We start from the raw sequence: 10,864 nt of genomic DNA, 5'->3' as shown, positions 1-10,864 counted from the left end.
ACAGTAAGCACTCAATAATAAAAACAGAAAGTAATTATTTATAATATTTATTTAAATAAAATAATTGAATAGCTAACTAAGCTGGAGCAAATAAAATATACACATATAGGAGGACTCTAGTTATTTTTACATGTGACAATATATGGAAATGAATTTAGCTTAATTTTGTTTTCAATATAAATAAACCAATTACTTTTTAATATATTAAATTAATATTAGCTAAATCTCAACAGGCTTAATTTAAGTTATTATTTGAGGTACCCAACTTTTTTTAAGTTTAAATATTTATTTACATTCAGTGCTTGGCATTGCCATGTGACCAAAGCAACGGTTCTTTTTGCATACACAAGCCAACGTTTAACTTCCGCTTCCCTGGAAAAGCGTCTCAAAAACTCTATTACGATGATTTCTTATTACCAAACATTGAATATCAACGCCCACTTATGGTCAGAGGAGGATAAACACCTGTTTCCGACCATAAGCAAGCCCGTTTCCCATGGCGGATTCAGTTTGTCTCCCACCGGTCAATTTGAAAGAAACATAAAAAGACTTGGCTTCATAGTGGTTCCGCCGAATAACAGATTTCCCCTCTCGCTACGCGACAATGAGTCCGCCCAGAACCCAGTAAAGATTCCCAAGTTCCTCCTGGACAACATACTGCTCTTCATCGAATCCTCGCGATTCTCTTTCCTTAAGCCGGCCAACATGCGCGTGGAGGTGAATGCACACATCGTGTGCACCAGCGAAGTTCTGGAGCTGATGATGTGTGCTCCTTACGAGAACAAGACGGGATGGACACTGGGAGTCTCCCGGTATCGAAACACAATGTACATTTGCCGCGTGGACAGCGGGCAGACGGACCCCTTCGATCAGGACAATCTCAGGAGGATCATGCAGGAAAGGTGGCTTAAGAAACTGCACAAATACTGTGTGTTCGGTAGGTGGGCTCTAGAAACCTATACTACTCCTTTAATATATACATATGCTCGTTTTAGAGAATGGCATCGTAGTGCCCAATAACAAGCAATCCTCTGAAGAAGCTGGAGCTTTTCATGGAGTATTTTCTTTTGACCTTAATGGCAAACGAGTTCTGTTCGATTCACCTGTACTGGCTGAACTGAATCCCAATGGGTTGTAAGTCCTTACCAAGAGTTCTGAATTGATTTACTTTAAGTCTTCCCGATTATTAGTTGTGGTCCTGCCCAAAACTGGGCTGAGCTGCAGTTGCGACTGGTGCACATGAATCGCCTGGATTGGACGGCTCACAATCGCACGGAGGCCCTTAAATGGTGGGTCAAGTGCTTCCTGCTTGGCATCGAAAATTTGTATATAGCCCATCGCGATGACAATGCCTTTGTGCATAACATCCAGAAGACTTCTGTGCGAGATTTGTGGAAAGACTGCGTTAGTATAATCATTTCGAAAATAGTTTTGGCATTATTCGCTTAGCTTAAGAATTCTTAGGACAAGCTTTCCCAATCTAAGTATTTTAAATGTATGTTCCCAATTATTTAATAACTCTTAATGAATAGTAATATTTTATAGCATCATAGCTTAACCTTTTACATTGCATTTTTTCTAAGCAAAACCTATATCTTCTTCCGCAGGAAAAAGATTGGTCTACCGGTGTGTGTGCCAACTTTATGGTCCGCCTGCTGGGCTGTATGTCCCAAGTTATGGCACCGATCGACTGTGCGAGCACCGTTTACCTTTTCGAGTACGACGCAACTCAAGGCAAAGTGGCGTACAAGGCCTTCCAAGGACGAAACCAATACACATTCGTGGCTGACTGGTTCCGAATGATGTTAGATGAACACCAGGAAGACATATTCCCAAAGAGCGACGAACCGTAAAAAAAATAAAACATGTCAAAGTAGTCCCCATAGTACTTTTAAGAACACCAAAAATTTCAATTTAAGATGGCCTGGTGCCGTATATTACTGGACAAACACATCGAAGACATTATTCCTTAGAAATGGAAAACATTAAACTGTTTTACTTATTTAATGAAGATTTAAGTTTATTGCGACATAATCATCAATTTGTGTTCGTACGCGTTTCATCACTATCAAATAATTTAATACAATTTTTGCTCAAGTATTGTAGAGAATGCATTCGATTTTACAAAAATATGGAAATGCTAGTTGGCGGCCAGTTGAACCCGGCGTGCAGCTTAGAGCTCGGTCTTCTTGGGCTTGCCGCTGCGGTCGAAGCCCTTCAGTTCTGTAGTCGCCTCCTTGGCGATGTACTTGAGGAAGTCATCGACCTCGCGACCTCCGTTGTAGCTCACTGGCTTGTTCTTGGCGTCCTTGGGCAGCCAGAACAGGGTGGGGAAGCCGCGCACATTGAACTCTGGCGGCACATCGTTGGCGGTGGCGTCCATCTTAACGATGGCAACCTCCTCGTCCTGCAGCTTATCGGCCAGCTCCTCATAGATGGGAGTCAGCTTCTTGCAGTGACCGCACCAGGGGGCATAGAACTCGATCAGCGTGTCTTTGCCGTTGTTGATAACCAGCTCGTCAAAGTTCTTGGCCACGGCCACCTTAACGGGAGAGTCGTTCGACTCTGGGACGGCCTCGCTCTTAATGTAGGGCTCCAGCTCATTGCCCAGCAGCTTCTCGACAAAGTCTTGCAGGTTCTCCACAGAGAACTCGTCCTTTAGGGCGTATTTGAGATTCTTTACATCCCGAGCCAGGACCACGGGCTTGTCGCCAACGAAATCATAGCCGTACTCGTTCAACTCGTGCTGGAAGTCATCCTTGGAGGCGATCGCAAAGTTGATCTGTCCCACAAACTCCTTGGCCACCTTGAGAACACGGTTGCGCCAGTAGTTGGTTCCCTTGGGGTTCTTCTGGTAGTCCACGCTGTAGTAGGCGGTGATCAAGGGGTTCTGGAAGTCCTTGACCGAATCCTGAGTGCGATGACCCACTAGACCATGGCTAAAGAAGTGTATTAAAAAGTGAGTTATTTTTTTTTTAAAAATAACGGTGGCCAAGATTTCACTTACAAGTTCTCCTTGACGAAGGTGGTCAAATCGGAGTCGGAGCTGCCCTCGAACTTGATAGTAGAAGACTCGAACTTGTTGCTCAAATGAGGGGCACGAATCAGCACAATCTGGTCGCTGCAAGGAATAGAGATAGAATCCAGCGTGATTTTAAACTTTTATATTATCTTAGAATTTTAATTAAAAACCATAATATGAGAAACTTTAAATGATTAATATAAAAAAAAACTTTCATCTTTAACAGTAGTTTAACTCACAGTTTGCATGAATAGCTTGATGCTGTTTTTACATTTAAAATACAAAAGTAGCCACAAATAACCAATTTACCATAAAGATTCGGTTTGAAGTTAACAAACGCTTACTTAAAACTATTTATTAACACTTATAAAATATATAAAACGAAAAGGCAGTCTTGAAAATATATGAAATCGAATTCGGTCTTGAAAGCCTTCTCCCACTTACGTTTCGCCCTGCTTCTCGAGGACTTCCTGCTCGCTGGAGTGTCCGAAGCGGTACTTCTCGCGGTTCTTGTCGGCGAACTTCAGGAATACCTTAGCCAACTTGGAGTCGATGTCGCTGAAGTAGCCGAACACAGTGGTATCCTTGGTATCCAGGAACTTGGCTAGCTCGGCAACGGTGCGCACGTTCTTGGAGGCGGGTCCCACCTGAGCGCGCATGTACTTGGCAATGCCACTGGCCTCACGCGGTCCATTGTAATCCTGCGACACCTCATCCTGGCGGAAGATCTTCAGCGTGGGATAGCCGCTGACGGAGTACTTGCTGCAGATCTCCTTGCCAGCTTCCGTGCAGTCAACCTTGGCTAGTTTGATTGGCGGATCGTCGTCCTTGACGAGCTCTGCCGCCTTGGCGTATTCGGGCTTCAATCGCTTGCAGTGGCCGCACCTTAAATAAAAAGAACAACTCTGTTAGGACACGTCACTACTTCATTTTGGGAACATCACTTTCTAATTCATCATTTGTTATCAAGACAGCGGAAAAACAAGTTCCCGAAAAACTAGCATGTAATTAAAGTTAGGGTGCGGGACTTATCAACTGCCTTATCATCAACACTAGCATTAAGAACAAGTGCCCAATTAAGCCTACAGAGAAAGAAACGTTCTATGTATTATCTCAAACAATAGCCATTTAAAAAAACTGTGAACGAGAGTACATTTAACCACTTTTCAAAAATAAAATAATATCAATGATAAAAATAATAATTTAATTCTGGTGATTTCAAAGAATAACACAATTTTGCTGAATAGAATTCAAATGTATTTAATTTACTGTATAATCGCATAGTTTTTTTTTGAATAAATTTATGTATTAATGCTGATAAGGTTTTTGGTATGAGGAAAAAGCTCTTTGGGGATTTCGAGAGCTGCCGGCAAAAAAATTAATTGCTCAAGTGTGAGTTTATAGTTTTCCCCTGATAATAGGCAAACACACATATTTGTTTAAAGCGAGTAAATATAAAAATTTTTTTGAGATTTTCAAGATGTGATGTTCTTAATTTTACTTCAAGATAAAGCACAATATTCATTATTTCCGTCAAAAATGGTTTAGCCACTAGAACTTTCAAGGAATACAAATGAATTTTAAAGCGAATATGGCAAAGTTGTATGTACTTTAAATGATAATATATTCAAGACTTAAACATATATTTAATGATCTAACATTCATAAATTATATATATAAAGTATGCATAGTTTGAATACAAATTTATTAAAAATGCATTATGGTATAACCTTAAAAACACAATTTATAGCAAAAACAGCATTATGATGTGTCAGTGAATAGCCACATACAGTGCACAAAGAAATATGAAAAAGGATTAAGTATACTTAATTTTATTTTTTTCTTTTAAAATAAGCCACCTACAAAGAAATTCTTTTAAATTGTATGGGAATGTAATAACATATTCCCCGCTCAAGATAATATGAAATATACCATAGGAAGGAATGTTGTACAAATTACAAATCAAGACATATCTAACTATCCTTTAACTATCATTACCCACTGGTTAATGAGTCACTGACAAATAGACAGTAATTTTATGTACATTGTACCGACTTGGCACCCGCTCTTTAAAATGGCCGACAGCACCAATACTTCCATGTCATCTTTGTGCTTTTCTTTCGCTTCGTTTCTCGTTTCCTTTCTTTTTTTGCCGGCAATCGCTGACGTGTACTTCGCGATTACGATTGCCGGGAATCAGCGGAATAGGGAATTGAATTAAATTGCAAACGCAACAAGCTGATTAGCCACGAATCGCACACGCAATGCTACTTTGCTAAACCCTCGCCATGCCCCTAACTTACCATGGAGCGTAGAACATGACCAGCGTAGTTTCGTGTTGTTTTAGGGTGGTGACGAAGTCGTCGTCTCCCAGATCCAAAACATCTTGCTCCGATCCGGATGAAATGGCTATGAAGCCGAGGAGGAGCACTCCAGCCAGACGCCACATTGTGCTTGAGGGTATTATTTAAAAAGATATTTCTCGGCAAATATAATTCAAGTTTAAGTCGGCCGTCAAACCGCCTACTACAACAAAAACTTAGGACCGGACCGGTTCAATTTTTTTCAACGATTGAATTTGCTTATTGCCTCTTTCGCCACGTCGCTTCTTATTCTGCTTCGTGGTAGTGTGGCCACATGACGTTGGGGTAGAAACGTCAGTAACGCCAAGAAAGTTAAATTTTTAATGGAAAAATTAATAAAAAGCTTTTGTACAAATTATAACAAAGACCTATTTTAATGAACTTATGTTTATTTTTATTTAATTTAATTTTTTAGTTTTAATTTAAAGTAGCCAATATGGGGCTTTAAACTTAGTAAGTTAAGAGCTTTCTTATTAAAATGTAATGAAATACTAATGCATTTCCTAGTTTGATTAACATCTTTTTATTATTTTGTATTATATTTTGGAGTTGAATTGTAGGTTGCTTAGTGGAGATTACTTCAAAAGCTAAATAAAAATTGCGATAACAATAAACATTTTTCATTTCATATGATATATTAATTAAATTCAGCAATTAAGTTATTGCTAAACTGTTATACATAATGATAAAATAAGTTCAGAATTTGTATTCTTGAAATTATAGTTCAATTCATTTCACAAAATTGGGAAATACTATATGAGCTTTTTATGGCTATAATATATAAAGCGGAGCAATGTTTACCCACTTATGATTCACAACCAAAACCAATGGTAAGTGGTGCCTAAATAATAAAAATACTTTACAATATTAAAGAATAATCAAACAGTTTATGAGAAACTAGAGAAAAAACAGTCTTTAAATACATATCCAAACAATTCATTAATTTACAAAAATAAATAATTCTAATAGCAAGTCTTATATATTTGTGTTTAAAAGGTTAAATTTATCTAACAACTCTAAAAAATCATTTAAATAAACAATAACGATTTGACTAATACACTTTGTAAAGATCTTAATCTTAATCGAAAATACATTAAAAATATATTGAGTTGAAATTATTATATGACGCCTAAAATTAGCTAGAATTTCAAGTTTTCTACAACCTCGAGTTAAAATTACCCTTGAAAATGTAGATCAAATTTTAGGACTGCAAAAACCATAAGTCATTTGGAACAATTAATAAAAAAAATTCTAGCAATCATACAAAGTGCAATATTGAATTAACGTTCTTGGTCGCATCATTCAACCTAGGTTTTATTTTTTTAAAGTTGAAACATTTACATCCGCAATGGTTTAGGACTGTAGGTTGGTAGTTCTACATATTTTTAATTTAATTTTTTTGAAACATTTACACCCGCAATGGTTTAGGACTGTAGGTTGGTAGTTTTACATATTTTTAATTTAATTTTTTAATTAATGGTAGTTCCCAATTATTATTACACCTACTTTTGAAATAAAATTTCGCGCTTTGAGACGCAATTAGTGGAAACGCCGCAGTGGTAAACTCGCCTATCGCGATAGTATCGCCGCATGTCAGCTGCCAAGCGCGGTCACACCACGTGTCAAACGAGGCTTCCTGGGCTGAGCGCTACCGAACACTCGTTCACTTTGTTCGAATCCGTCGCCGCTTAGACTTCGTGATTTCTCATTCAGCTTATTCGAGAGTAAGTTTTACTAGTGAGACTATAATTAAGTGAATTTAGTGATTCTGCAACGAAACTGCAGCCAGCGAACAATTAATAAACAAATATGCATTTTAGACGCCAATTTTGTGCATATTTCGTGGTGTTTCTGTGTGTGTGTATTCCGGAGATAACCTCTAACGAGCATTTTCCAAAGTGAAAGGTGGTGGCCATTCCATTCGAACAAAAGCGTAAAGCAAACACGTGGCAGTCTGCAAAGGCACAAATTTCAACTCGTGTAGCTGCTTTTAATTAATAACTCCCTTTCACATTAGCTTAACAGTTTTCCGGCCTTGTTAGCCGCATTTTCGCCCTGCAATATGGTGCAATTAGTGTGCCATTAGTATGCAATTAGTATGCCACGCCCACTCGGCACACAGAGGTCATCCACCAGATGTGCCAATTAACACGTGAAAAAACGTGGTTTCTTTTGGTCTATGGCTTTTTTGCTTATAGATTTTAATTTTTTTTTCTCTGTATGTGGCATAGAATTTCAAAATGGCGGCCCACGTTGCGTAGTGGTGCGAGTCAAGTAGGCGAAAAAACCTTTCTTAGCAACACGCAAAATTTGATTTTTGTATCTCCTAATTAACGTGACTTGTGAAATTGCATTTACAAAATAATTTCACCATTTCTAATAAATATTTTACTCAAAATGGCTGCGTTTGCAATTTAAATGCATGACTTAATCGTTTTTCTCCCCCCTCTCTTTCATTTCTTTTCATTTGTGCCACCGCGGCGAGATCGCTTGCATTTGTATAAGTCACACACACTCGTGTTCAGCCGCCATTTTGCTCTCTTTTGCTTCCTCTCTTTCTTTTTCCTCCGGCCGGCAACAGCGTCATACACACAGAAATACATACACACACACGCGCAGGCAGATAAGCACATGTGTATTTGCGAATTAAATTTGCTGGAATTTTCCTTTGGACTCTCTCGATTTGATATGATGATGATTTTCAGTTCTGCTACTGAAGAAATTTGACGACAACAAAAATACCAAAATCACTGAAAAAATCGAGTTTCCATTAGGAACAGAAATTTTTTTTGCACGTTTTTATTAGTTTTTTCTCTCACCCACACCCATACATGCGGGCACTCAACCTAACCTCAAGAAACACGTTTTGTACGCCAGTCAGTTTGAGGTTAGGTTGAGCTTGCTAGTTGGGCATGCAAACAAATGTCGAAAGAACGAATAGGGAATGTGTTACCCACTAATAATTGTAGTTAATAAAAATGTATTACCCTAACCGAATGCTAACAAAATGTTTTACCCTTTGTTTATTCCAACCTCTCTTGCTCGCCAACCCACCATCCAACCTTCCAATGATCCAACATTCCAACATCTGAACACACAAACACACAGCCATCGTGTAATCATCCAACATGGGCAAGGAAAAGATTCACATCAACATTGTCGTGATCGGACACGTCGATTCCGGTAAGTCGACCACCACCGGACATTTGATCTACAAGTGCGGTGGTATCGACAAGCGTACGATCGAGAAGTTCGAGAAGGAGGCCCAGGAGATGGGAAAGGGCTCCTTCAAGTACGCCTGGGTTTTGGATAAGTTGAAGGCCGAGCGCGAGCGTGGTATCACCATCGATATCGCCCTGTGGAAGTTCGAGACCGCCAAGTACTACGTGACCATCATTGATGCCCCCGGACACAGGGATTTCATCAAGAACATGATCACCGGTACCTCGCAGGCCGATTGCGCCGTGCTGATTGTGGCCGCCGGAACCGGAGAATTCGAGGCCGGTATCTCGAAGAACGGCCAGACCCGTGAGCACGCCCTGCTCGCCTTCACCCTGGGTGTGAAGCAGCTGATCGTTGGCGTGAACAAGATGGACTCGTCCGAGCCACCTTACAGCGAGGCCCGTTATGAGGAAATCAAGAAGGAGGTGTCCTCATACATCAAGAAGATCGGCTACAACCCCGCCGCCGTCGCTTTCGTGCCCATCTCCGGCTGGCACGGCGACAACATGTTGGAACCCTCCACCAACATGAACTGGTTCAAGGGATGGAAGGTTGAGCGCAAGGATGGCAACGCCGATGGCAAGACCCTGATCGATGCCCTCGACGCTATCCTGCCCCCAGCCCGTCCCACCGACAAGGCCCTGCGTCTGCCCCTGCAGGATGTGTACAAAATTGGCGGTATTGGAACAGTACCCGTGGGCCGTGTGGAGACCGGTGTCCTGAAGCCCGGTACCGTTGTGGTCTTCGCCCCGGCCAACATCACCACTGAGGTCAAGTCCGTGGAGATGCACCACGAGGCCCTCGTTGAGGCCGTTCCCGGAGACAACGTTGGCTTCAACGTCAAGAACGTGTCCGTGAAGGAGCTGCGTCGTGGCTACGTTGCCGGTGACTCCAAGTCGAACCCCCCAAGGGCGCCGCCGACTTCACCGCCCAGGTCATCGTGCTGAACCACCCTGGCCAGATCGCCAACGGCTACACCCCCGTGCTGGATTGCCACACCGCTCACATTGCTTGCAAGTTCGCTGAGATCAAGGAGAAGGTCGACCGTCGTTCCGGCAAGACCACTGAGGAGAACCCCAAGTTCATCAAGTCTGGCGATGCTGCCATCGTCAACCTGGTGCCCTCCAAGCCCCTGTGCGTGGAGTCCTTCCAGGAGTTCCCCCCTCTGGGTCGTTTCGCTGTGCGTGACATGAGGCAGACCGTGGCTGTCGGTGTCATCAAGGCTGTCAACTTCAAGGACGCTTCCGGTGGCAAGGTCACCAAGGCCGCCGAGAAGGCCACCAAGGGCAAGAAGTAGCTGGTTTGCACCAACTCAGAAACACCAACCAACAGCAGCAGCAAGCAAATAACCAACACAATGCAGCCAACAACACCACTCAACAATACCAACAACAGCAGCAGCAAGCACAATAGTAGTCTAACAGCAACACCTGTCCTGCGCAAAATGACCGATAAGATGATGTTCCAGCAGAAGCAAAAGTTTAATTTCTTCCATCGAAAGGAGTTTCGACGGATACGAATGCTAAATGTAGTCGAGGCCGCCTAAAATTTGGGAAACGGTGGATCCCAAGGAAGAGTGCACACACTGGGAAAAAAAACGCATGCATTTATGCATCCACTCCTCCTCCATCTCCCCGTCGATCTTTAGTTTACTACATATGATATGATAAGGAGTTGACTTCGTTATGGTATCATATATAGATATCCTCTGTAGCATTTATATCGTTTAAATTAACCTTTTTACTTTGATATGTATCATTTATCTTACCCTATTTTTGCACACACTACTTTGTACACATGGAAAAAGAACCAGAATAGAAGCGATAACTTTATTTACAAAAAATAAAAACCCTATTTTTGTATTTCTTTTGTTTTTACCACCCAGCCATTCAAGCACCTTCTTTTTCGTTGTGGTTTTTGATTTTCAGCTCCGAGATCGATCACCACCCACAAGATCAAGTTCAGCTTATCGTCGATGCCACTAAGTACAAACAAGAGCTAGTTGAAAAGTACAATTAAATCTGACAACAAATACCTCGAATCGTTTGAATAAAGCGAGCATTTGCAACTGAAGGAATTTGAGCATCTTTGGTTGGGGGGCATTCTGGGTCAACGTCAATTATTTTGTAGCGAAAATAAATATCTTTTTATTGCCGGCTTACAAAGTTCAGGAAAACTAAAAAAAATAAAACCATTTAGTAGATTTCTTTAAAGTTCTTTGTTTTATTGGCAAATTCAGTTATAAAATATTTTCATT

The 10,864-nt window shown here is 41.0% G+C and overlaps 3 protein-coding genes and 1 non-coding gene across 4 annotated transcripts; 3 read left to right on the top strand and 1 right to left on the bottom strand.

The window, feature by feature from the left end:
- The first annotated feature begins 325 nt into the window (after positions 1-325).
- On the top strand, positions 326-2,100 carry LOC108049248 (protein cutoff). The gene is made up of 4 exons (XM_017130373.1): positions 326-937; positions 996-1,134; positions 1,191-1,404; positions 1,608-2,100. Exons 1-4 carry the CDS (start codon positions 403-405, stop codon positions 1,851-1,853), a joined length of 1,134 nt encoding a protein of 377 aa, XP_016985862.1. The 5' UTR covers positions 326-402; the 3' UTR covers positions 1,854-2,100.
- Positions 1,994-5,638, bottom strand: LOC108049247 (protein disulfide-isomerase A3). Its single transcript, XM_017130372.2, has 4 exons — positions 5,326-5,638; positions 3,467-3,907; positions 3,008-3,121; positions 1,994-2,939 (listed from the first exon to the last, which is right to left on the bottom strand). The coding sequence occupies exons 1-4, from the start codon at positions 5,469-5,471 to the stop codon at positions 2,174-2,176; spliced, it is 1,467 nt and encodes a 488-aa protein (XP_016985861.1). The 5' UTR covers positions 5,472-5,638; the 3' UTR covers positions 1,994-2,173.
- A 1,358-nt stretch (positions 5,639-6,996) lies between these two features.
- On the top strand, positions 6,997-10,469 carry LOC108049219 (elongation factor 1-alpha 1). The gene is given in 3 exon segments (XM_017130335.2): positions 6,997-7,109; positions 8,494-9,513; positions 9,516-10,469. Coding segments are annotated over 2 exon segments (1,389 nt in total). The 5' UTR covers positions 6,997-7,109; positions 8,494-8,513; the 3' UTR covers positions 9,905-10,469.
- On the top strand, positions 8,069-8,142 carry LOC123037003. Its single transcript, XR_006417291.1, has one exon. It is a non-coding gene; the product is annotated as a small nucleolar RNA snR61/Z1/Z11 (small nucleolar RNA).
- Positions 10,470-10,864: the final 395 nt, after the last annotated feature.

This window comes from Drosophila rhopaloa, unplaced genomic scaffold, assembly GCF_018152115.1.
Source record: "Drosophila rhopaloa isolate 14029-0021.01 unplaced genomic scaffold, ASM1815211v1 contig_115, whole genome shotgun sequence".
Lineage (NCBI taxonomy): Eukaryota > Metazoa > Arthropoda > Insecta > Diptera > Drosophilidae > Drosophila > Drosophila rhopaloa.
This window is presented reverse-complemented; position numbering and strand designations above follow the sequence as displayed.

Bases quoted from the DNA above. Each gene is read 5' to 3' on its own strand.
- LOC108049248 (XM_017130373.1), top strand. From the start codon at position 403: ATGATTTCTTATTACCAAACATTGAATATCAACGCCCACTTATGGTCA. The intron at 938-995 runs GTAGGTGGGCTC...TGCTCGTTTTAG, and splicing joins GCACAAATACTGTGTGTTCG to AGAATGGCATCGTAGTGCCC. The intron at 1,135-1,190 runs GTAAGTCCTTAC...CCCGATTATTAG, and splicing joins GAACTGAATCCCAATGGGTT to TTGTGGTCCTGCCCAAAACT.
- LOC108049247 (XM_017130372.2), bottom strand. From the start codon at position 5,471: ATGTGGCGTCTGGCTGGAGTGCTCCTCCTCGGCTTCATAGCCATTTCA. The intron at 3,122-3,466 runs GTAAGTGGGAGA...TATTCCTTGCAG, and splicing joins CTCGAGAAGCAGGGCGAAAC to CGACCAGATTGTGCTGATTC. The intron at 2,940-3,007 runs GTAAGTGAAATC...ACACTTCTTTAG, and splicing joins ACCTTCGTCAAGGAGAACTT to CCATGGTCTAGTGGGTCATC.